The sequence below is a fragment of the Choloepus didactylus genome, chromosome 4 (assembly GCF_015220235.1).
Source record: "Choloepus didactylus isolate mChoDid1 chromosome 4, mChoDid1.pri, whole genome shotgun sequence".
In the NCBI taxonomy this organism is placed as follows: Eukaryota; Metazoa; Chordata; class Mammalia; order Pilosa; family Megalonychidae; genus Choloepus; species Choloepus didactylus.
Window position 1 is genome coordinate 101,933,626 of NC_051310.1, and position 27,065 is coordinate 101,960,690.

A 27,065-nucleotide genomic window follows, 5' to 3' on the forward strand; every position below is an offset into this window, starting at 1 on the left:
ATGAGAAACACCGAAGATCACACACACTATACCATCTGTGCTATTTGGTCACATTACACAAAAGCACAACTGCAAATGGGATAGAGTGTAGAATGAAAACCTGCAAATTCTAAACTGATAACCAGTATTTGGTCCAACCTTGCTCTAAGAATATTTGCTCTAAGAGGCTGATCACTGATTGACCTCAATTCCTTGATCTGCCCTGGAGGAATACTGCCTTCCTTGCTGCCAAAGAGCTAAGATACACAGACACACACTTAATGCTGCCACAACTAGACTCAAAATGGATTAAGTGTTTAACATATAAAATGCTGTTGGGGCCCAGAACTTCACGTTATAAGAATCTACTATGAGACCTGCCAGGTAGGCTAGGTAATTTACAGCTTGAATTGCTGCAAAAATGTTCACATGCCCAAGAAACCCATTTTAGAGCTTAGGAGAGAAACTGAGGAAGGCAACTGTACAAGATTTTACTATTTTATTTGTGACTTGTACTCGTCAAGTCTTTTCAAGCTCCCACTCAGTATGTGGATCAAAAGAAAAGCACTTGGTGTTCCTGGGCCAGTAACTCAGGGTCACAGATGCTCTGGATGTTCACACTAGAGAAACTGAGGCACAGAGCAGTTCAGTAAACAGCTCAGGAATTCAACGAATTTGATTCCCAACTATATCTTCTCACTTCATTAACTAAAGCCATAGTTCTCCCAATCCCTTTTGATTCCAGGTTTACACAAGCACCCAAAACTTCTTTCAAATCAATTCCAGGTTGAGTCTCTCAGGCAGTTCTGTATGTATTCAGCCTGAAATGAAATGAACAGTAACCTAAGATGGCCAGAAGCATGGATAGCTGAGTGCTGATCAATCACTTTCTGTAAAGTTTCAACGTTGGGTATGTTTATCTTAAATTATGAAAGTGGAAGTGGTTTCCCCTCTAGATTTTTCCTTGTCACTAAGCCAGTAATTAATTGCCTGTGTCTATAGTCTGAACTAGTTGTAAATTCCTACCAATCAGTTATTCCTGTTAATGCTTTTTCATTTACTGTCTTGCTTTCTCAGCATTCACTCAAACGAGATAAATGGAGACTCTGGAGTCAAACATGCAATAAAAGATGCTAGTCTCCACAGTTCACCTCTTCTTTATTACAAGCTTTTAACAAGTGTCTTGGAATAGCTGGATGAAAGGAAGCAGTCCTGGTGACGTAATAGAGAAGTGTATATCTTCACTGAGCTTGGCATGGTCTGTCCTTCAGAACAAACACCTAGACTACTTTAAAAAGTGAAAATACCCAGCACCCCAAATTTGGAATTGTTGGAAAAGTAACTTAGAAATTTATACCTTTTGCTTATGTGAGATTTATATCATTTTCCTCACAGTAATTTCAGCCAAATTCTTATGTGTTACAAAACACATATTACAAAATGATCTCATGAGACTGGTGGAAAAAACAGTGCCCCACCGAGGCTAGCCATGATCTTACCAACTGCCCACCCTGCTTCTGGCTAAAGGCTGTTGTGCTGGTTTGAAGCTGTTATGGATCCCAGAAGAGCCATGATCTTTTAATCCAATCTTGTGGGGTGGCAGCTTTTGATTGAATATTTCCATGGAGATGGGACTCTGCCCAGTCAGGGTGGGTCTTATTAGATCACTGGAGTCCTTTAAGAGAGCTCACAGAGAGAAGTTGTTCAGAGAAGCTGGGAGAGACATTTTGGAGAGAAGCTAAGAGCCAACATAGACCCAGACGCTTGGAGATCCTGGGAGATGCAGACTGAAAGACGTTTGGAGATGCTAAGCTAAGAGATGAAGCCCAGGGTTTGCCCTAGAGAAGCTAAGAGAGGACCCCCGGACACTTAGAGAGAAACGCCCTGGGAGAACAAGCAAAGATGCACAGGAACTGAGAGAGAGAAGCTAAGAGAGACAGAAGCCCAGAGACATTTTGGAGAAAGCTATTTTGAAACCAGAACCTTGGAACAAAGGACCAGCAGATGCAAGCCACGTGCCTTCCCAGCTGACAGAGGTGTTCCGGATGCCACTTCAGGGAAGGTATCCTTTTGTTGATGTGTTGGTTTGGTTACTTTTATAGCCTTACAACTGTACATTTGTAACCTAATAAATCCCCTTTATAAAAGCCAATCTATTTCTGGTATTTTGCATAGTGGCAGCTTTAGCAAACTGGAACAGCTGTCATTTATCCATTCAGGAGCAACACAGCCAGGCCAATTTACTGACTTAGGTAAGACGTAATAGGAAGAGCTCTGGCCTAGCAGTGAGGAGGCAGCCTGCCATAAAGCTGGTGACGGTATGCAAGTGTGATTGCTCCTCCCTGGCTTCAGTATCCTCCTGTGGAGAATGGTGAAGACCCTTCTAAAGTTAATTCCACTCTAATTTCAGGATTATGTATTTGGTCAGTGGCTACTCAGATTTTTTGAAAGGGGAAAAAAGCAAGGTAGATTTTATTTAGAGAGCAGTGAAGTTAAGTTCATGCTTAAATTCCAGTTATGGTTTATTTTGAGAGCAGGGAAGTTAAGGGCTGGAGTTCAGCCAGTAGGCAGCCCACAGAGACAGATGGTCTGATCTACTGGGTGGTGACTCAAAAGGACACATGGATGAGACAGAAATAGGAGCTGAAGGTTAAATATTCTTTGGGCATCAAATTGGCCTTTACTTCACCAAAACATCTTCTTAAAAAGTAGGCTGTGCTCACGGCCTCCACGGCCTCCTTTTCCCACTCTCTCTCTAACTCACTGTGTCTTGTATTCACCCTCACTGTCACCAAGCTTTTAGTTGCTTGAGATTTACCAGAGATTGAACTCCTTCCTGTCTTCTTCTGAGTTCTCATTCTGCAACCCTGGACCCTTAATTCCCCCATTTTGTGGTCCTGAGGTTCTCTGCCCTTTGCTACTGCTTTTCCAATTGCTTATGTTTTGGGTCAGTTAGAGGGGGATCTTTTCCCATTTTGCAGACTCTACTTCCGCAATCTCATATACTCCCCCAGTTTGAACTAAATCAAGTCTAGGGGAGGACTGGGTAACCATATTTCTAGCCTTGGCCTTTCTTCTGAGAACCAAACCAACAAATTTTTTCTTTCCCATTGGCTTTTCCCAATTTGACTGTCCCATGTGCCTGCTCCACAGAGAGCTTCATCTTTCTGGATTTTCTGATTCATTTTTCAGTTAATGGCATCACCATACTCTTGGGGTTGTTCAGCTTTGAAATTTTAGCATCACTGCTTTTATACCACATCCAGCCATTCACGACACTCAGCCTACTGCCCTCCACAGCTCTTTCATGACCTCTGCCCCTTCTTTTTCTCTGACCTATTACAGGGACTCATTATTATTTACCTGGACTACTGCAATAGCATAATGACAGTTTCCCTGCTTCCAGTTCTTCTCTCCTCTCCTGCTGTAGCCACCATCCAAAATCATTAATCTTACATTAATTTTCTGTTTAAAAATCCTTAGTGGCTTCCCACAAAACACAAAATAAAGTCTAACTTCAACCTCAACATTTAAAGCCTCTACATTTGGTTCCAAATCTCTCCATAGCCTAACTCCATAGCCACCAAGAATAGATAAAGCTCAGTGTAAAGTGGACACAACAGACCCTTTCTTTTTTTTTTTTTTTTAATCATTTTATTGAGATATATTCACATACCACGCAGTCATACAAAACAAATCGTACTTTCGATTGTTCACAGTACCATTACATAGTTGTACATTCATCACCTAAATCAATCCCTGACACCTTCATTAGCACACACACAAAAATAACAAGAATAATAATTAGAGCGAAAAAGAGCAATTGAAGTAAAAAAGAACACTGGGTACCTTTGTCTGTTTGTTTCCTTCCCCTATTTTTCTACTCATCCATCCATAAACTAGACAAAGTGGATTGTGGTCCTTATGGGTTTCCCAATCCCCTTGTCACCCCTCATAAGCTATATTTTTATACATCTGTCTTCGAGATTCATGGGTTCTGGGCTGTAGTTTGATAGTTTCAGGTATCCACCACCAGCTACCCCAATTCTTTAGAACCTAAAAAGGGTTGTCTAAAGTGTGCGTAAGAGCGCCCACCAGAGTGACCTCTCGGAACAGACCCTTTCTTACTGGCCCTGAGATAAGTGCTAACACTGACTTTTTTCATTCATTAATCCTCATTTATCTTTACATCTCTGCATATCACTCTGAACCTTCATTAAAATCTGTCTTAAAGTTATTTATGCCTTTTTATGTCTTTCCCATGGGCCAGACCTTTGACTTATTTGTACATACTTCTGTTACCCACACATATATCATGTTTTATATAGTAATGCTTGTTGAAGGGTCAAGAAATATTTATTGAATGCCCAATATGTACACAATACTGTATTAGATGTTGAGGATGTAAGGATTAATCAACCGTGGTCCTGCCATGGAGAAGCTCAAGTGTGACAGTGAGGAGGGGAGGCGTGTTACTGCAATTGTATAACTGTAGCACAGTAAGTGTGATAACAGAGAAATCTACTAGGTAAAGCATAGGTACGCAGAGAGGAGCCATCTCAGAAGACCAAAAAATAAAATTTACAGAGATGGATTCTTTAAGGACACATAGGAGCTTTCCACGTACATGAGAAGAGAATGTGGGAATAATAGAACCATTTATTGAACACTTAGTGCCAAATGATGATCTGAGCACTATATACATCATGTACATATTATTTCAAGTGATTTTTCATAACAGCTTTAAGAAGAATGAAATATTGTCTCCATTTTACAGAAAAATGGAGAAAAGGCTTAGAAAAGGCAAGTAACTGGGCCAAGGTAACACAAATTTGGACACAGGTCTCTCCTGATTTAAAAGCCTAAATTCTTGACCACCAGGTCAATAGTCCTCAAATTTGTTAAGAGCCACCTGGAAATGTTTGCTACAAATGCAGCTTCCCAGGTCTCACTCCCAGAAATTCTGATTCTGTAGGTCTAACATGGAGCCAAGGAATCTACATTTTTAATAAGAACCTCTCAGGTGATTTGAAATAGGTTACCTACAGATCGCAATGCAGAAATTCTTCATTGTATCAAACTGCCTCCCAGGAGAAGAGCTAACCAGACAGAAGAGAGAGTATGTGCAAAGGCCAGGTAGCATGAAAGAGGAGCTATTTATAATTTGAGCCAGAGGATGGGGCCATAGCCAAAGAGATGAATCACAGGACACCTGCCTTCAAGAAGCCCAGTGTCAAATGACCCAACACCTCTAATTCTTTAATTATTTTCATTGAAACATATTATGGCATCATTTTTTAACAAAAACAAAATCACCTATCAGACTACCACTCTAACATAGTAAATATTTGCATATTACCATTTTTAGGTCATTTTTTTTTAAAGTTATGATCATACTATTTAGCATTCTGCTATTTTCATGTGACATTTTACAAAAAATGTTCTCCATGATGTTACAGTCTTCATAATTACTGTTTTTAATAGTTGCAAAACATTCCATTGGGCTGATGTACCACAATTTATTAAATTGTTTCCTTAATATCAGGCATTTAAGTTATCTCCAGTTTTTGGCAGTACTTAAATTCTCCAAGCTGTTAGAGTATTGTAGCTTTCTCTCATAATTTTAAAGAAATTTGAAGTATTGAGGAAGAATATCTAAGGGCAGGATTTATCTAAATATGCTCAGGCTACTGCCTAATGTTAAAGAAGAGTAATAGTGATCTATAACATACCAAGCAGTAATTTTCCATTACTGTCAATAACAATAATGCTTTACTTTATTTTTGTACATACTTTATCGAGCAGTTTCACTACATAAACACACATGCATTATTAAATCATTATGAGGTGGGAAGGGTGGGAAGGGTGGGAAGGGTGGTTGGTATCCATTGACATGGAAGTCAAGAGTGATTCCATGACTTGCAACTTGGACCCAGGTCAGTTGACTCCAAATCTATTGCTTTTTATTCTATAATGCAATATCTTTTAGTTTAAGACCAGTAGAAACAATAAAACTATTCATGTTGAATAAAAAAATAGAATAAATATGAAAGAAAATCCCCAAATCCAAGTAAAGTCCTGAGTTGAAACTACTTATTTTATAACAAAGACAACTCAATACTCAAAGTAAAAATCTTAGCACTCCATCACTGCAGTCGGTGGATTCGTTATTTAAGGAGTAGTGTCCTTTGGCATTCAAATTGCTAAATTTTATCATTGATCTTCTTTTCGCAACACTTTGAAGACCTTTTAGCGTCTTTAGTCTGTTAGCCTACTCTAAATTCCATTAGTATGGGAAGGGATATTTTAAGAAGACAGTAAAAAGAGCTGTTTGTGTTGGCCAACAGCTGGTTTCTTTTGCTGATCTCTGCCAAGATGGGATTCACAGTGTCCTCGTAGTTTAACTAGTCCTCTAAGGCTGTACAATCAATTGGGTACTTCTGGAAATGCCCAGAGGATCTTCAAAGAGATGTTTATATTCAGTATTTAGTGTAAAATATTCTTTCCAAATCCTGCCAGCAACTCCCAGTATATAACCACTTGCCACCTGTTCTTTGGAGATTGCTTTTGCATCATTATAAGCAAAGAAATCAATACCAGACCATTGATTTGGGAAAGAGACAAGATTGCAAGGCAATAATACATAAAGTTAGTCAAGCACTACTTCTCCATTGTTTTGAAAGAACGATAGTTCAATACCCCTTTCTGAAATAGGTACTAATCCTACACTGTTGATCTTGAAGCAATAAAGGCCCAAGATTGATGAGGCACCATAACCCCAATGGATACAATAGCTCTTGAGGGCTACACACAATCTCAAAATGCCTTTGTAGACTCAACAGCAATGTATTAACGCTGAATGTGTATCCCCTCTCTGCAGTTTACCCCTCAGTTTAATTTAAAAAGTATGGGTCGGAGCACAGGCTCACTCGCTGTGTCAGTGCCATCAGACAGTCAAGAGGTGTAGGTGCCGCAACTGCACAGAGCACCTAGCACATACATCTTGTCTTGACAGACAGGTAAAGCCAATCTTCCAGGTTATCCATTAATTTACTAAGATACAATCTGGTCTGTCAAAGCCAAATTAACATGTAAAAGTCTTTTAGATGTGTTAGTTGGTTTTAAACCAGTGAATAGAATCAGTAAAAAGGGACTAGGTGACTGTAGAAGTTACCTTAAGTCTACACAGAGCTCTGTGTTTTCCAAAAACATTTCACATGTACCATCTGACTTGATTCTCACCTCAACCTTTTAAAGTAGATGGATTATCCCCATAAACATCTGAAAGAGGAGGAAATTGAGGCTCAAAGATTGTTACTCTCTTAAAGTCACCTATGGAAGAAACTAGGGGGTAGTGAAAGAAATGAACATTTATCAGGGGCACTGTGTCAGGTACTTTGCCATTTTTTATCCAAACAACATCATGAAATAGGTACCATTATTATCTCCTTTACAATGAGACTTAGAGAAGCAACTTGTGATAAAGCTACTAAATGACAGAGGCAAGATTTAAACCCAGATCTTTTGGGCTTTAAAGTTCATGGTTTATTTATTACCCCGAGGAAGCCTATGGATTCTTGTTACAGCCAATGTAATTGGGCAAGAATTCTTGCTGTCAAGAGTTCTAGCCCTTTTGAAATAGTAGGTTATCTGGAATGGGTAATATACCTGTAAGATATTATAAGTGACATAATGAACAAAGTGAAGGTTAGTGAATCAGAGAGATCTGGGTTTAAATCCTGGCTCTATTTGGTAAGCTGTGTGACCCTAAATAAGTTATTCTTCTCTGAGCTTCCTTTTCCTCATCTGTCAAATGGAGACAAAGATCTTAACCTCATAAAGTTGATGTGAAGATTAAATTACATGATATAAATAAAGTTCTTAGCACAGCAACAAAATTACTTATTTTTCTCTATAAAAATGTTTCTACAGGAAGAAGAGGAGATACAGAGCAGGGATGATATGAGGGTCTCTTACTTGGTAGCATATAAAGACAGAAACCTGAAGTGGAAGGCAAATAATAGATATTATTTTATAGCTAGCCCTTGAAAAAAGTTGTAGCTCAAGGATTTCCTACTTTAAGAAGTCTTCTCTGACCACTACAGTCTGGGTTAAGGTCCTTCCAAGCTCCCACAGAATTCTGTGTTTACATCTAATTTAGCACCCAGTATACTGTGCTGTAATTCTCTTTTCATATCTGTTTTCTCTTCTGGATAATAATTAAGCCCCCTGCTTATTAGAGTATCTTGAGTAAAGTAGATGCTCAATAACTTTTTGCTGACAGGAGGAATGGAGGAAAGAAAGGAGGAAGGAAGGTTGGACTCATTGCAATAAACAATGTGTTGGTTAAGTTTAAAATCATATTTGTAATATTTTCTTACCTTGACTGCATAGTTATTAAGTGGATCTTTTGCATATGAAGCTGTGTAGTAAACTGCATCACCTGCTTCACAACATGGCTTGTCGCTGGTTAACCTGAAGTCTGACCAGCTGTCCACTCCAAAACGGAGCTGGTCTTTCTGCCCAGCCATGAAGAGGTCTTCGCATTTAATAGCCAATTTCTTCAAGGCATCTGTATGAAGGCTTCGGATTTTACCTACTACTTCCTCCCGATTCTCAAGTCCTCGATAAAGTGCTTGTCTCTGTGGCTTCTGGATGCCTCGGCTCTGTCTGCAGGAGGGACCACGCCGGCTAGACAGGGATTCCATGCTGTTGGAAAATCTGTCCTTAATACTGAGAGTAGTTAAGCTGGAGATGCTGTTTGCTGCCGAGGGGACAGGTCTCTCCTTGTGCAGAGGTCTCTCCAAGGAGTCACAAGACTCAACGTCCAGTCCCTTAAGTTCACAGCTGATGGAAGAGCCAGCACTGCTGGCATCCCAGTTGGGGTCAATATCGTAGGTGGGATTAGCCATGACACAAAGACTACTTTCCAGGGATTTTTGGAGGTCTTTGGAGATTGGCTCTGTGTTGGCTCTTATGATCATTTTCTTTGGCAAGGGGGGTGGTGTGGGTTGGGAAGCATTAGGAGCTTCTTGGTCTGTTTTCCCCCCAAAGGCAATGGCCTCATCCAGAGCTCCCTTGGGCTGCCGTGGATGCTTGGGAGGTATCATGGCTGCTCTAGATTGCCCTGCATTGTTTAAAAAAATAGAAAAAGAAAGAAAAGAAAAAAATAATTAAGTTTTCATGCTCGTAACATAAATTGAAATTTAAGCAGAAAAGAACGAGGAGACCACCAGAGTGCAAGAAGTTATCAATGCCTTGATTCAAAATGCAAAAAACAAACAAACAAGCAAACAAACAAACAAAAAACAAAAAAACAAGTAAAGAACAAATACCTAAATGCTGACAATATGAGTCCAAGACTTGGTGAGAAAAGCATATGTGAGTAATGTCTTAATATTTCATTGCAAGAGGAAAAGGGGACTAGCTTGGGTGATGGGCTGTTTTCAAAAAGGGATCTAGCTTCTCCAGTCCTCCTCCCATAGTGCTGAATTCACCATACCAAAATACTAAGGAATGATACTCAAATAACTCACATTGTAAAAGAACAGAGATCACAGCATTTGTGGATAAAGAAAATGCTTGGATTCATTATTATAAACATAATTGAAATTGACAATGGGACCTCTAGACTCGTGCTACTCTGTTCTTTTAACTTTGTTCCCAAGTTATGTTATACTGCATAGAGCACTTGTCATTTTTGATCCAACACATTTGAATGAAACTTCATAAACCATGCTATTTTATTTCACCACAGAGATGGATTCTGCATTGTTTAAACTGGTTTTGGTATAAGATTCCTATCATTCTGTGGTAAGGGGAACAGTGTATATGAGCAGTTAACTGTTGTTCTAAGCAGTCATTCACAAACTCTTACGTGATTCTATTTTATGTTTTGGGGCATATGAATTGTGACTTGAGAGTCTGAGAGAAGCTACTTGTGAAAATTGGACCATCTAGTTATAGAACCAACCATCTTTGCTAACTTTCCAGCATTTATGCTTAGGAGAAGATAAAACACGTGTGTGTTCAATGACACCTTCAGGGTTAACTGTATAATGGGGAGAGGGCACTATTTTTTAAAGTCAGAGAAATATAATCGGAAACTTTTATAAAAGCTACTAAAATCAGTCATGTTCTTAAAGTGAGGCCTCCAGTCAATGTTGCAGTCAAGAGCACCATGCTCCTACTCACAACTGGACAGACAGAGCGGAAGGCTGTTGATGGTTCTGAGGAGCATGATGAATAAGAGGTGGTGACTTGCTTTGTTAAAATTATATCCTTGGAGTAATGCCAAGCGTAGGCACCAATATAAACTGTGATTGTACTGATAATCATATATTACATTTCTCATGCACAAAAGTCCCCTCAAGAATACCTAAGAGTTTTTACAAACTACAACAATATATACAGTGAATCTAAGGACCCCCTTTCTCCACCAAAGGTATGTAACAATATTTTTACAAATCAAAACCACCTTACACTCACTAGAATGAGTATTTAAAAAACAAACAAACAAACAAAAAAAACAAACAGAAAATAACAAGTGCTGGTGAAGATGCAGAATAATAGGAACCTTAGTACATTGTTGATGGAAACATAAAATAGTGCAGCCTCAGTGGAAAACAATTTTGTTCCTCAAAAAGTTAGTTACCATTATGACTTTGCAATCCCATTTCTAGGTAAACCCCCAAAAGAACTGAAAGCAGGGGCTCAAACAGATACATGTACACCAATGTTCATAGCCACATTATTCACAATAGTCTAAAGACGGAAGCAACCCAAGCGTCCATCAGCAAATGAATGGACAAACAAAATGTGGTCTATATATACAATGGAACATTACTCAGCCCTTTAAAGGAATAAAATCCTGATACCTGTTACAGCATGGATGAACCTTGAAGACATCATGTTCAGTGAAATACGTCAGAGAGAAAGGATCAGATAATGTATAATTCTATGTATATGAAATAGCCAGGACATACAAATTCAGAGAGACAGAAAGTAGAGTACAGGTTACCAAGGGCAGGGGTGAGAGGGAATGGGAGACAATGCTTAATGGGTGCAGGACTGTGCTTGTGGTAATGGGAAAGTTCCAGTGATAGATGATGGTGAGGGTAGTGCAACATTATGAAAAGTGATTAATCCCACTGAATGGTATACTTGGGAGTGGTTGAGACGGGAAGGATTTTGTTGTATATATGTTTCCACAATTAAAAAAAAGAAGTGTCTAAAGAGACAATGATAAGTAAATATAATCACCAGATGGGATCTAATAATGGAGGAGAAAAGGCCTAAAATAACATTATTGGGACATATGAAAAAACTGAAGTATACACTGTAAGCTTTATATCAATGTTAAATGGCTTGAACTTGATAACTGTACTTAAGATGGTTACATAACTGAATATCTTTGTTCTCAGGAAATGTACATAGAAGTATTAAATATTCAAGGAGCATGGTATAATACAACCCACTCCAAAATGGTTAGAAAGAGATAGAAAGATGGAGAGATGGATAGATAGAATGATATAGAAAATGTGATAAATGTTAGAAGTTGGTGGATCTAGGTATCTGGTGGGGGATATGTTGGAGTTCTTTGTGTGGGTTTTTAAAATTATTTTTGTAACTGTCCTGTTAGTTTGAAAATATTTCAAAATAAAAAGTTAAAAAAATTAACTCAAAATGGATCAAAGACCTATAAGTAAAACTATAAAACTCTTAAAAGAAAAGATAGGAATAAATCTTTTTGACCTAGTGTTAAGCAATGATTTCTTAGATATGACAGCTAAAGCACAAGCAACAACAGCAAACAAAAGATAAATTGGACCTCACCAAAATTAAAATCTTTTCTCCTTAAAGGACACCTTAAGAAAGTGCGCAGACAACCCACAGAATGGGAGAACATAGGTACAAATCATATATCTGATAAGAGACTTGTATCCAGAATCTTTAAACGACTTTTACAATAAAAAGACAACTCAATTTAAAAATGGACAAAGGATTTGAACAGACAATTCTCCAAAGCAGCTATACAAATGGCCAATAAGCACATGAAAGGATGCTCAACATCATTAGTTATTAGGGAAATACAAATCAAAACCACATTGAGATACCACTTCACAACCACTAGGATGGTTATTGTCAAGAAAATGGGAAATAACAAGTGTTGACAAGGATGTAAAAAAACTGATACCTTCCTTCATTGCTAGGTGGGTTGTTAAAATGGTACAGCCACCTTGGAAAACAGGTAGTTCTTCAAAAAGTTAAACACAGAGTTATCATCTGACCTAGTATTTCTACTCCTAGGTATATACCCCAAAGAACTGAAAACAGGTTGTGCTGGTTTGAATGTATTATGTCCCCCTAAATGCCATTATCTTTGATGTAATCTCGTGTGGGCAGACGTTATCAGTGTTGATTAGATTGCAATTCTTTGAATGTTTCTGTGGAGATGCGCCCAGCCCAGCTGTGGGTGATGACTCTGATTGGATAATTTCCATGGAGGTGTTGCTCCGCCCATTCTGGGTGGGTCTAAGTTGAGTCACTGGAGCCATATAAATGAGCTGATGGACAGGGGGAACTCAGTGCAGCTGAGAGTGAGCTTCTGAAGAGGAGCTACAGCCAAGAGGGACACTTCGAAGAAAGCACAGGAGCTGCAGACGAGAGACATTTTGAAGATGGCCGTTGAAAGCAGATTCTTGCTCTGGAGAAGCTAAAAGAGGACAAATATCCCAAGTGCAACTAAGAGTGACATTTTGAGGAACTGCAGCCTAGAGAGGAACATTCTGGGAGAAAGCCATTTTTAAACCAGAACTTTGGAGCAGATGCCAGCCACATGCCTTCCCAGCTAACAGAGGTTTTCCGGACGCCATTGGCCATCCTCCAGTGAAGGTACCTGATTGCTGATGTGTTACCTTGGACACTTTATGGCCTTAAGACTGTAACTGTGTAACCAAATAAATCTCCTTTTATAAAAGCCAATCCGTCTCTGGTGTTTTGCATTCTGGCAGCATTAGCAAACTAGAACACAGGTCTTCAGACAAACATATGTGCATGCATATTCATAGCACAATTAGTCACAAAAGCCAAAAGTGGAAACAGTTCAAATGTCCATCAACAGATGAAAGGGTAAACACATTGTGGTATATCTATACACTGGAAGATTATTCAGCCATAAAAAAGAATGAAGTACTGATACTTGCTGTAACATGGAGGAACCATGAAAACATGCTAAGTGAAAGAAGCCAGTCACAAAAGGCCACATACTAGATGATTCCATTTACATGAAAAGTCCAGAATCGGCAAATCCATAGTGACAGAAAGGAGATTAGTAGCTGCCAGGGTATATGTATGCCAGTCATCATACACTCTAAAAGGGTGAATTCTATGGTATATAAATTATATCTCAACAAAACTCTTATGGTATATAAATTATACTCAACAAAGCAAACTGACAATCCATTCTTAGAAACCATCTCAAGTTCAGTTTTGAGTCACTTTTTCCCATTTCTCCATGTCCTTAGTATCACCAAGAATGCAGGAGCTTGGTACTTACTCACCTCTCCCTGTGATGGTGGGGCCTCCCTCCCAGATCTGCCCAGTCCCCTATTTTTCCTTGGCTAATGTGAGAAGTCAGAACCATAGTTTAATCATGAGATGACAGAAATATGATTTATAACAAGCCGTCATTTTCCAGATGCTGACCCAGAACTTTCAGAGATGAAGTGCTATGGAGGACCCTAGGAGCAATGAACTGCACCAGCTCGGGCCCTTATCACCCTTGCCTGGCTACTGTGACAGTCTCCTGATTGCTATCACCATCTCCAGTTTTGTCTCCCTCAACGCATGAGCCAGTAGACAGACTTATTATTTTTTATTTTTTCAAACACCAAAGCTGCTCATGGCACTCCTCTGCTTAAAAATCTCTAAATGTCCTCAGGATAAAGTGCAAATTTCCAAGCACAGCAAGCTAGACTTTCTTGACCTGGCCCTGGTTGTCTGTATCTCCCCCAGCATTTCCCCTTGCATCCTAAAGTCCACCAAACTGCCTGCAGTTTCTCCAGCACTCTTGGCCACTTCACATTTCCTTCCTGCTCTGTGCCTTTGCTCACGCTTCTCCCTCTTCCAGGAATGGTTTCCCTCTCTTCTCAGCTTTAAACATTCTCCCCTCTAGGAAAAGTTTCTTATTCCACACTGCAAAATTGACTTCTCCTCCCTTGGGACCTCAGATAGACCCTGTGAACATTTCTCTCTTAGTACTCACACTTGACATGTGTACCTGTCTGAATTTCCTACTGATCTGCTCATTGAAGGTGGAGACTGTCTCATTTGTGTAAGGTCTAACCAAAGAGTCTGATCGAGAGTGGCTGATGGAGTAAATGGAATAAAAAGCTGGAAACATAAGCCTATTCTTGCTGTTTCCAATGTAGGCCCCAGAATAGGCTTTTTGGGCTGCCATTTTCTACCCATTTCTCCAAATTAGTACAAACAAAAAAGAATCACAGACATGGATGCTCTTTAATGCTTATCAAAGGAATGAGAAGAAGGCTGATCATGCCACTTTCTGCCACTTACAGAATAAAATCCAAATTCCTCAGCAAGGCTCTAAGACTTATCAACCATTATATCTCCTTAATCAACCCTTCCACTTGAATCACTCACTTCCTGCTATTTTAATATGTTCCATGTTTTTATTTTTGTATCTCTACCTTAATAAAGGTATTCTGTCCTAAAAAGTTGATATTCTACTTTTTTTCCAACCCCAGCTCAAATGTTCAGTTCTCTACTGAAGACTTCCCTACTCTCTACTCCCCCACCTCCAAATGGGAAGCCATCACTTCTTCTTCTACGTTCTTGTAGCAGTTTTTGGCTCTGCTATAGTATTTTTAGCCATGCATATACATATGCATATGGTATGTATTTTTTTTTTTGCACCCCTCTCAGAACCTGGCCCAGTGTGAGGCACCCAGCAGGCGTGTAGTAAATGGCTGCCGAACTGAAGGACAGAGTCAGAAGAGCTGGTCATCATTCCAAAATTGAAATGGACAGCCAAGGTAGGAAAGACATAAAGATAATTAATGGTGGCTTTCTCTTTCCAAACAGCAGGATATGATCTCCTGGGAGCTGAGGTGATTAACTAAAGATTTCCACATGGGAATCACGAACTTTTGTGTTCCAAGTGAAACCATCAGCATTCCACAGCCCATGCAAGTAGGTCAAGCCACTCTCCCAAGTCTAAAAGTGTTTGTGCTTTTAATTTTTTTCTCCAAGGAAGGCAAGTTCTCTTACGTGAATGAATTCCAATCGCCTGGGTCAGTGTTTTAAAAGCTTGGTATCTTAGATGTTTTTATTTTATACTTTTAATACTGTACATTCCTCTCAAATCTCTGGGACCAGACAGTAAGCTCAGCTTTCAGCATGCCTGATATAACATCACATACTCTACATTTTTGTGGCATACCAACTCTCAAAAAGAAAAAAATAGATTGTGTTCTAAATCTTGCCTTCCCATAGGCTAAAAAAGTTCTTTTGGGTAAATACATTTGGCTAAACCATAATCAAACTCTACTTTCCTCTTTTCAAATTCCCAACTCCTACCCCTTTTTGCTTTCTCTCCATTTAAAAATATCTTCAGATTGACAGACAAAGCTCTGTATCACATTCTGAAAAGCAAATGATAAAAGAGAGAATAAAAGAAAATTATTTAATGATTTTGTTTCAAAGAAGCCAAAAGGGTGTTTAAAACTCCTCAGGACCTTTTCAGTTTCTAATGTATTAGAATAGCTAGAAGGAAATACCTGAATCTGTTGAATGGTAATCCGGAAGACTTGATTCTTGATGATAAGTGTATAACTATATAGCTTTTATCATGTGACTGTGTGATAGTGAAAACCTGGTGACTTTAACCAGTGCATGGGCATATGAGTAATAGAATAATGACAAAAATATACAAATATGGGGGGGGGTAAGGGGTATGGGATGGTTTGGGTGTTCTTTTTTATTTCTTTTTTTTATATTTTTTTCTTTATTTTGGAGTAATGAAAATGTTTGAAAATTGATTGCAGTGATGAATACACAACTATATGATGATACTGTGAGCTACCAAGTGTATACTTTGGATGGATTGTATGGTATGTGAGCATACCTCAATAAAATTGCATTAAAAAAAAAAAACTCCTCAGGGAGGAAAATGATTGACAAAGGGCTCTTTCAACTTACAAGACTGGTATGATGTAATAAGAAAAATGTTATCTCTAAAGATCAATATTTAAAAGATGATTGCATATTAAAACTCAGAATAATAACTAAATCATAATAGTGACCTATTGAAAGGCACTATCACGGAAGTCATACCTGGGACAGACCACAGCAAATGCTTGCTTAAAGCCTGGCAATCACTCCAGCCTTAGGGTGCTAGGGTTTAAAGGCACTCAGTGATGATCCATTTAGACAGAAGCAGCTGGCTAATGATTACAATTAGCTGTTTATTCCAAGAAGACAGGAATGGCATGGTCTCCTGGTTGTGTTGGTCTCCCTGCCTCCAATCATCCCCGTAGCTCCCAAAATAAAAATCCTGATTATGCCCTCCTATTCAAAAATTCTTTGGTAGCTTTCCATTTCTCATAGGTAAAAGATATACTCATTCTGACACATACATACAATTTATGATCTGGCCTTGTTTTTCTACTTTGTCTTATCTCTCTGACTCTGTCCCCTTTCATGTTACACTCAAATCACCCTGAATTAATTACCTGCAATTAACTGAACATTCACTTCTCCAGGCCTTTGTACATACTGTTCCCTCTTCCTGGAATGCCCTCTCTTGCTTGCCTACCTGGCAAACAATTACTCTTCTTTCAAGCTCTGCTCAAAACCTTTGTGACCCTCTCCAGACTCCTCCAGGCAGAGGAGGATGCACTAAACTTGAGACATCTGCATTGTGGCAATTATCACACAGGCTCCTAGTAGTCCAGCTCTGTGTTGGTCCCTCTCAAAGACCAGGAGTCCTTGACAGTAGCCCTAGTAGCCCCAGCACCTAACCTGCTACCTGGGAAATTGTTGGTGTTTGATAAATGTTTGCTGAATGCAAGTATTAAAGCCCAAATAAATGGAACCTATCTTTCTACTTAAATGGTAATTTCAATCTTCAGCCCTTAATTTTTCTCCAGGGCTCATAATGGTAGTATAGGTAGCATAGGAAGGGAGAGGGCAAGAAGAGTCAAACATCTCCAAACTAGGAAATAAGGACTGGAGTTTATAAATGTAGATGCCACTCCCCACCACTGGGAACCACCCTTGTCAAATGAATAGGGCCTTCCGATAGTTGAACCCAGCACCCTCTATAATGCTGTCCCCCGGCAGCAGGTGTTAGCAGTGAAGGAGGAAGGGTCCTAATCCATCTAGGCAATGTAACTGTGCTGGGTCTCACTATAGTCGAATGCAAGCAACAACTGGCAAACCACAGAGGACATCAACTTCATGCAAAGAACAAAACAAAGCTGACCTCCAAAGACCACCATGGGCTTAGGCTCAAACAAATATACAGACTGCTTTAAAGAATGTCAGTGGTGTAGCAGCTGACAGACTCAAATTTTATCCTAAGTCCTCATTAGTGAAAACCTCTCTAAGAACAGAGATTATTTATTTGGGGCTGTTATCTAAGTAATTTCAATATTTCACTCTGTCAGCTAATACCAGTATATAGGAAACTATTTTTAAATGTGACTGCAGCTAGCTTAAAAAACAGGAACATCTATGATTTCTTTTTAAATAGAAATAATGACATTTTTAGGAAGTACAACAAATGCTCAAACAAATGTTCAAAGCTGTCAACCTTGTTTTTTTTTTTTTTTAACATCCAGATAATCTAAACATGTGCAGTTCTTTAATCTTTGGCACAAATCATTAGCTCTGCAGCATGTGGAACAATGTCTGGCCCCATAGAAGTTGCTCAATAATAATTTTTTGAATAAATGAATGAAGGTAATGCATACTCTTCAGAGTGATAAAAAAAAATACAAAAAACAGAAACAAAACACCAAACTACCATTTACTGTGAAATTATTCCATAATTGCAACACCAAGGTCAGCAGTGTAATGTCATTCTTTAAGATATATCCATCTCTTAAAATTTAACACTGACAATCAATACACTGCTAAAGGAGACATACAGATGTTTTCTTTCACAGTTTGAAGGGTGCAGCCTGAAGGAGATATTCAAGGTAAGAAGAGAAATGTGGATATGCAGAAAGTGAACAGAGGCATGGCTTATATAATTCCTTAATTGGGAACCCACTAGATTAAGTCCCATATTAACAAAAAAAAGGACAGTTGATTAATGGAGCACATAAACTGTGACTTGAAATTTCCCTATATAAACTTTCTTAAGGATAACCTCATATCCCTAACTGTGAATTTCATAAAGTCAAACTCAAAACTCATTTCTGGTTCATTCAATCAAACACATTCTGAGTACCTACCACATGTTTTAGAGGATGTGCTAGGTGGTAGGGACACAGAAAGGAACAAGCTAAAAATCTTCCTCAAGTAAAGGGAGACTTGAAAGATCTTTCTAAAAAGCAATATAGACAGTAGAGTTCTTAGTTACAAAGTGAGTGAAAGGGAGCTAAAATCTCCAACTTATTTCCGAAAGAGTAGAAGTCTTTACATGCTCCAGATTTTAGCAGGTTGATTAAGTAGTCAGATATGCCACATAAAAACCTAAAGGTCTTTCTTCTAGATATTTCAAGCTAGACATAAGAAATACAGGGAAAATGTTGAAGGTCTGATTAAAAAAACATTCTAACACTTCTTTGGGAAATCATTTTGGATGGCAGACACCTTGCAAGATTCAGTTTGGAGAGGATTAAGTTGTTACAGATTATTACATTCAGTGATCTCATATCACTATCACCCAGAGGAAACCATCACTTTGAAAGAGGTAATCTTCTTCAGATGTTGTCAAGTTGCTTAAAGACCAATATGATTCTTGTGCAACACAGAAGACTATGCAAATCCCCAAATAACTGATTCTTTAAAGCAGTGCTGTCCAACAGAACTTTCTGTGTAATGGAAAGCTTCTATATCTGTGTTCTCCAATACAGTAGCTACTAGCCACATGTGGCTATTGAGCACTTGAAATGTTGCTAGTGAGACTGAGGAACTGAATTTTAATTTAATTTAAATTTAAATAACCATATGTGGTAGTGGCTACTGTACTGGATAGAGTAGCTCTAAAATCTAATAACTAATCCAGTTACAAAGATAATAAAGTTTGCTTTATTTATGTTAGGGACAAGAAAAAAATGCACCTTGGAGGGTGATCTCTAAGGTAAAAATAAAAATGCATGGATTCCATAAGTCAGTAGCTTTTTGTGGGAAAGGCTGAATCACAACAGCTCTTGTAAACCACAGTCAAGTAATGAAACTGTGTCTCAAGGGTGGAGGATAGAGGTCTAACGGGAGATTCTGAAGTAGGGTTATTAAGGTCTATTTTCAATTGAGTTTTTATTAGTTTTCAGAACTACCTAAGAAATGAGGGAACTACAAAACAACTATGTCCCTTTATGTTGTTATAAATAGCAGATCTCAGGGGACTGGATTGATCACAGTTAAGTTGCTGCTATTTGTCATCTTTTCTCTGGTCCCCTGCTAATCACCTTGGGGTCCCATATCCTGTTTAGTGTTTCCAACTCTCAGTCACAAGTTGTGCAAGCAGCCCACAATATTTTTGATTTGTATTTTGCTGTTCTGCTTATTCAATACCATTTAATAAACATTTTAAATCTACATTTTCTGGCTGACACATCTAACATATTTAAAGGAGAAAACAACAGTGTATCTTTGGGGGGAAAAAGACAAAACACAATTATTAAGCACTTCTATGTACCAAGTACTTCTGTCATAAGCAAGCAGATGTTACTATTCTCTCACTTCAGAGGAAGAAACAGAAGTTCAAGGATGTTCAATAACTGGCCCAACACCATGCAGGCAAGCTGTGACACTGCTGTGATTTGAATCTAAAGCTTTCTGAACAATGCCTCCCCCTCCCCCAACCCATGTTTTTTCCACTATATTAAACTGCTTCCTAAACCTACTTTACAGTATAATTTCTGGAAATAAATTCTGCAGTAAAATGATAGTAATCTTGAACTTTCTTCCTCAGTTTCTCCCATCTGTCCATCCACCCTCTGCCTCATTAAAAAAAAGTGAAAGAGATCTTTATGAAATAGTTCTAGAATATTTAAAAGATCAAAAGCTTTGCATTAAGAGGTTTTGTTTCCTTCAGTCTGTAAATGCAAGAATTTTTTTTTTTTTAAGCCGCCAGGCTTTAAATCATAAAAAAATTACTCAAAGGGGTAGTTTAAAATTGCATTCTTACAAATAGTTTGTTGAATGTATTCAAAAAGTTAAGTTCTAAATGCTACCTAAAATACTTATTCCATTAGGAAAAACAATAAAACAAAAACAAAATTAAAAAAACCCTCAGCTTGTAGAATCGATGCAGTCAGCCCTATCTATTACTCAGTTATTAATTTAACCTATGCTGAAAAACCTTTCCAAAGGAGCAACTGTGTATCACATGCTATGGAGTCAACTACATAGCCACTTAAGCACTTAAGTAAAATGAATTTTTATAGCATCACATACTTTCAAAACTAAAGCAATAGGTAGAAAGAAAACTTTTTTTTTTTTTAATTAGGGCATTTATAACCTAAGATTTTGCACTCCAAGCATAAGCTTTAAAAAGGAATCTTAAATTTTGTGTCTGAAAGTGGATGATTTTTAAAAAAAAGCTGCAGCCCTTCAGTATTTTACAAGAATTTAGTGGTTAAGATCATAATAGCCCAGTGGCTAAGACTGACTCAGTTCCAATCTTGGTTCAACCAAGGAGCTTTGCCTCATTTTCCTCACCTGAAAAATGGAGATAATAATCCATTAAGTTTGGATTAAATGAGTTAATATGTATAAGGCACTTTTAATAGTCATGGTTGTAATGGCCTATTTTTCTCCACCAGTCTGTGTACCTAAGAAAGCAATAAAATAACTTTAGCTGATGTTAGCTAACAGAAAGTTTTAAAGAAGAGATGCCTTAACATACCATACAATCAGTAAAAACTACTGTATATTTTACTAAGGACATCATGAAAGAAATTTTGGTGCAGTAAGAATGTCTGATACATTACTCTGTCTGAGGGCATACAATAAATAAACAGTACAATTTTCATATTGTAATATGCCTTATAAAATGTAAAAGAATGGGAAAAATTCAACAAGCTGCTTGAATATGAAATCTTTTCTAACTAGAAAATGGTAACAAGCATAGTGGTTTGGGTAGACTGTCCTATGTTCTCCTACACTCCCGAATCATATAAAGCTTCTGGAACTTAGAATGGAAGTGCTTTCCTTACAGAATGTATTTTCAACTGCATGTGGGTTGTTGTGATTGAATTGCCCAAAGGGATATATTAGAGTATTTCTTCTACAGTGTTAGCTCAACCTTTTGGTCTTCTTAAGGACTCCTTTATTTCCAAGTACACTAGCTGATCTTAGGATGATTTTTTCTTACAATAACTTGACAGAGGAAAGAGACAAAGAAAAAAGGAGATGAGAAAGTAGGTAGAAAAACGCTTTCATAATATACCCCAGTGGTTTCCAAATAGGGTCTAAGGATTAGTCAGTGGTCCATAAGAATCTTGCTAGCGGGTGCATATGGTAGCCCGTGCTACTCATCTTCCTCCTGACTTCCTGGAGATGTCCTTATCCAACCGCAGGCTCTGCTTTTCAGAGAGAAAGAAACTGTGGGGTGACACTCAAGGGAGGGAGACAGATCAGAGCCATTTGAGAACCCAAGAAATGTGAAGATGATTAGAGAATTGTAGAATCTTTGCATAGGCAGGTAACTTAGAGGTAATTTAGTCCAACCCTCCTTTTAATGCAGGATTCTCCTTCACAGCCTCTTTGAGAGACAGCCCCTCAGCCTCTGCCTTAATCCCTCCAACGACAGGGATCTTACTTGCTGGAGTTCACTTGCCCCAAGCCAGAAATCTGGGATGCAATCTAGATTCCTCACACCATCCACAACCAATCCACCAAACCCTAGGTATTTTGCCTCTTAAATATCTCTGAAATCTGTCCACTGCTTCCCCTGTATTTACCTTAGTTTTGCCCTCACTTTCTTAACCCTTTACGTGGCCCTGCAATAATATCTAAAACACAAATCTAATCACATTATTACTCTGCTTAAAACCCTTTGATGGGCAAAAAAGTCAGTTTCTAGCCTAAACACATGATCTTGTCTAACTCTCCACTCAGCATTTGAGCAATACTAAATGGTGGTGGTTCCCTCACGCAACAAGCTCTTTCCTATCTCCATGCTTTTGTTCAGGCTGTTGCCTCTGGTTGGAATACTCTTCCTTCCATCTGTCAGTTAACTAAATCGCTCAGGTATTATCTCCAGGAAGCTTTCTTTGGACACCTTCCCTTGTGCAATATCAAAAAATAATCCACATGTATCTCTATCACTGCATTTATCATATTATACTGAAATAATTAATCAGCTATTCTTCCCCCCCCCCCCCCCAGGTGTGTTCCTGAAGGCAGGGACCACGTCAGCACCCTTAGCACATGGCACAGGAATTACAGTAGAAGGGATTCAATACATGGCTAGTAAACATCAGGACTTTATCTGATGTAAATTAAATTTATAACTCCCGTGGTCCAACTTTTGCTCCAAGGAGCAATAAAAACCATCTCTCCAGGGAAAAACAGCATTTGACTAGTGCATAAAAAGGCAAAGTTTAAATACTACTTATGTGACATTTTCACTTACCTAAGTTGCTGTATGTTGCACTACAAGGGCTCAGGTCCATAGGATCCGAAATATCTTCTTTTTCTTCTTCCCTTTCCAGTTCAGGTTGAGGCAATTCTGATGTGACTGGAGTACTGGCCCTGCCATCTTGCTTCACAACAGCTCTTGGATCCCGTGGAGAAAACTCCTCTGTGGACACTTCATGGGTCACATGACTGAAACAAATCAGACCACTGTCACACTGGCATTCAAGGTCCTGCTAAATTTTGATTTAAGGAAGGCATATACTTCCCATAAATTCAAATAACTGGCCCTATGGTCACAGCAAGGGTCATAAGCTCCAATACAGTTGCCAGAACACAAGGTAGCACTTCAACCAGGCTGATACTTCTATTTACCTTGATTCATACATACTGAGAATCCATTTTGGTGGAGGGAGTATGGTAGTCTCAGAGAGAAGCTTGAGAAAAACAGGCAAGAAGTGGAGCATTTTTTTAGGTAGGGAATACTCAGGTGATGGTAGAGGAACTGAATGTTTGACTGGTTAAAGACAAATGTACTTAAGTATTTAGTACGTTTTCTCTACTATATTTTCTCTATTATACTATAGTACTCTAACAATGAATATCTAAATAAGGACATTAAGCAATTATTTAGTAGGTAAACTGAGGCCAGGAAGGTTTTGTTGCCAGGAGGATAGAGCATCAGCCTTTGCCTATGTGCATGCGGTAGGCAAGGCAAATGGAAAAGAAAGTTACACATTCTAGTTAATTTCATTAATTAAAATGAGCCTGAAGCATCCTGCTGGCCACATACCAATGTACGGCCATCCATACTTTGTGTTCCAAACCTTATTTTACCACTACCTGCCCATCTTTATATCTACCTTTCCCATCTTCCCCACTCCCCAACCTGCCTGAACTGTGACAATTCTGTTGTTACAAGGTACAAGGGGAAGAAGTGGTTATTTAAATGCTGGTAGAGAAAACCGGCCTACTTAGAACATCTCAATGGGCTTGTCAATGGAATAAATTCAAAATCAAGCATCTCTAAAGGCTTCTGGGTTCACTGAAAAGTGTTTCTAGACTGTCATATTTTAACAAGCTCTTCTTCCTGTTTTCTTTATGGGCAAAGGGAAAGAAAGAAAAGAAACATCTCATATACCATTACACGTTATTTCTAGGTTTTCAACTGGAAGTGAATAATGGTGACAGTTACAAGTTTTCTTTTTTTTTTTTTTTTTTTAATCATCATTTTATTGAGATATATTCACATACCACGCAGTCATACAAAACAAATTGTACTTTCGATTGTTTACAGTACCATTACATAGTTGTACATTCATCACCTAAATCAATCCCTGACACCTTCATTAGCACACACACAAAAATAACAAGAATAATAATTAGAGTGAAAAAGAGCAATTGAAGTAAAAAAGAACACTAGGTACCTTTGTCTGTTTGTTTGCTTCCCCTACTTTTCTACACATCCATCCATAAACTAGACAAAGTGGAGTTTGGTCCTTATGGCATTCCCAATCCCACTGTCACCCCTCATAAGCTACATTTTTATACAACTGTCTTCGAGATTCATGGGTTCTGGGTTGTAGTTTAATAGTTTCAGGTATCCACCACCAGCTACCCCAATTCTTTAGAACCTAAAAAAGGTTGTCTAAAGTGTGCGTAAGAGTGCCCACCAGAGTGATCTCTCGGCTCGTTTTGGAATCTCTCTGCCACTGAAGCTTATTTCATTTCCTTTCACATCCCCCTTTTGGTCAAGAAGATGTTCTCCATCCCACGATGCCGGGTCTACATTCCTCCCCGGGAGTCATATTCCACGTTGCCAGGGAGATTCACTTCCCTGGGTGTCTGATCCCACGTAGGGGGGAGGGCAGTGATTTCACCTTTCAAGTTGGCTTAGCCAGAGAGAGAGGGCCACATCTGAGCAACAAAGAGGCATTCAGGAGGAGACTCTTAGGCACAAATACAGGGAGGCCTAGCCTCTCCTTTGCAGCAACCGTCTTCCCAAGGGTAAAACTTATGGTAGAGGGCTCAACCCATCAAACCACCAGTCCCCTATGTCTGTGGTCATGTTAGCAACCATGGAGGTGGGGTAGGCGAATACCCCTGCATTCTCCACAGGCTCCTCAAGGGGGCACTACATCTTTTTTTTTTTTTTCCCTTGTTTGTCTTTTTTCTTTTTTCTTTTTTTTTTTTTTAACTTTCCCTTCTTTTTTCAAATCAACTGTATGAAAAAAAAAGTTAAAAAGAAAACAAACATACAATAAAAGAACATTTCAAAGAGACCATAGCAAGGGAGTAAGAAAAAGACAACTAACCTAAGATAACTGCTTAACTTCCAACATGTTCCTACTTTACCCCAAGAAAGTTACATAATATAGCAACATTTCAGTGAACTTGTTCCTACTACATCCATCAGAAATTAACAGACCATAGTCATTTCTGGGCATCCCCAGAACGTTAAATACCTTATCTGTTCTTCTTGGATTATTGTTCCCCCTTCCTTAATTGCTCTCTACTGCTAGTTCCCCTACATTCTACATTATAAACCATTTGTTTTACATTTTTCAAAGTTCACATTAGTGGTAGCATATAATATTTCTCTTTTTGTGCCTGGCTTATTTCGCTCAGCATTATGTCTTCAAGGTTCATCCATGTTGTCATATGTTTCACAAGATCGTTCCTTCTTACTGCCGCGTAGTATTCCATCGTGTGTATATACCACATTTTATTTATCCACTCATCTGTTGAAGGACATTTGGGTTGTTTCCATCTCTTGGCAATTGTGAATAATGCTGCTATGAACATTGGCGTGCAGATATCTGTTCGTGTCACTGCTTTCCGATCTTCCGGGTATATACCGAGAAGTGCAATCGTTGGATCGAATGGTAGCTCTATATCTAGTTTTCTAAGGAACTGCCAGACTGACTTCCAGAGTGGCTGAACCATTATACAGTCCCACCAACAATGAATAAGAGTTCCAATTTCTCCACATCCCCTCCAGCATTTGTAGTTTCCTGTTTGTTTAATGGCAGCCATTCTAACCGGTGTTAGATGGTATCTCATTGTGGTCTTAATTTGCATCTCTCTAATAGCTAGTGAAGCTGAACATTTTTTCATGTGTTTCTTGGCCATTTGTATTTCCTCTTCAGAGAACTGTCTTTTCATATCTTTTGCCCATTTTATAATTGGGCTGTCTGTACTATTGTCATTGAGTTGTAGGATTTCTTTGTATATGCAAGATATCAGTCTTTTGTCAGATACATGGTTTCCAAAAATTTTTTCCCATTGAGTTGGCTGCCTCTTTACCTTTTTGAGAAATTCCTTTGAGGTGCAGAAACTTCTAAGCTTGAGGAGTTCCCATTTATCTATTTTCTCTTTTGTTGCTTGTGCTTTGGGTGTAAAGTCTAGGAAGTGGCCTCCTAATACAAGGTCTTGAAGATGTTTTCCTAGATTATCTTCTAGGAGTTTTATGGTACTTTCTTTTATATTGAGATCTTTGGTCCATTTTGAGTTAATTTTTGTGTAGGGGGTGAGGTAGGGGTCCTCTTTCATTCTTTTGGATATGGATATCCAACTCTCCCAGCCCCATTTGTTGAAAAGACCATTATGGCTCAGTTCGGTGACTTTGGGGGCCTTATCAAAGATCAGTCGGCCATAGATCTGAGGGTCTATCTCTGAATTCTCAATTCGATTCCATTGATCTATATGTCTATCTTTGTGCCAGTACCATGCTGTTTTGGCAACTGTGGCTTTATAATAAGCTTCAAAGTCAGGGAGTGTAAGTCCTCCCACTTCGTTTTTCTTTTTTAGAGTGTCTTTAGCAATTCGAGGCATCTTCCCTTTCCAAATAAATTTGATAACTAGCTTTTCCAAGTCTGCAAAGTAGGTTGTTGGAATTTTGATTGGCATTGCATTGAATCTGTAGATGAGTTTGGGTAGAATTGACATCTTAATGACATTTAGCCTTCCTATCCATGAACATGGAATATTTTTCCATCTTTTAAGGTCCCCTTCTATTTCTTTTAGTAGAGTTATGTAGTTTTCTTTGTATAGGTCTTTTACATCTTTGGTTAAGTTTATTCCTAGGTACTTGATTTTTTTAGTTGCTATTGAAAATGGTATCTTTTTCTTGAGTGTCTCTTCAGTTTGTTCATTTCTAGCATATAGAAACATTACTGACTTATGTGCATTAATCTTGTATCCCGCTACTTTGCTAAATTTGTTTATTAGCTCTAGTAGGTGTATCGTTG

The 27,065-nt window shown here is 38.6% G+C and overlaps 1 protein-coding gene across 3 annotated transcripts in view; it reads right to left on the minus strand.

Moving 5' to 3' along the window:
- The window catches only part of PEAK1 (pseudopodium enriched atypical kinase 1), a 133,442-nt gene that overhangs the window by 13,639 nt on the left and 92,738 nt on the right, over positions 1–27,065 (minus strand). For all 3 annotated transcript variants that reach the window (XM_037833332.1, XM_037833333.1, XM_037833334.1), the window contains 2 exons: positions 22,814–23,007; positions 8,361–9,106 (listed from right to left, as the gene is read on the minus strand). In XM_037833332.1, the coding sequence (XP_037689260.1) occupies positions 8,361–9,106; positions 22,814–23,007 (940 nt within the window). The remainder of the gene's footprint in view (positions 1–8,360; positions 9,107–22,813; positions 23,008–27,065) is intronic.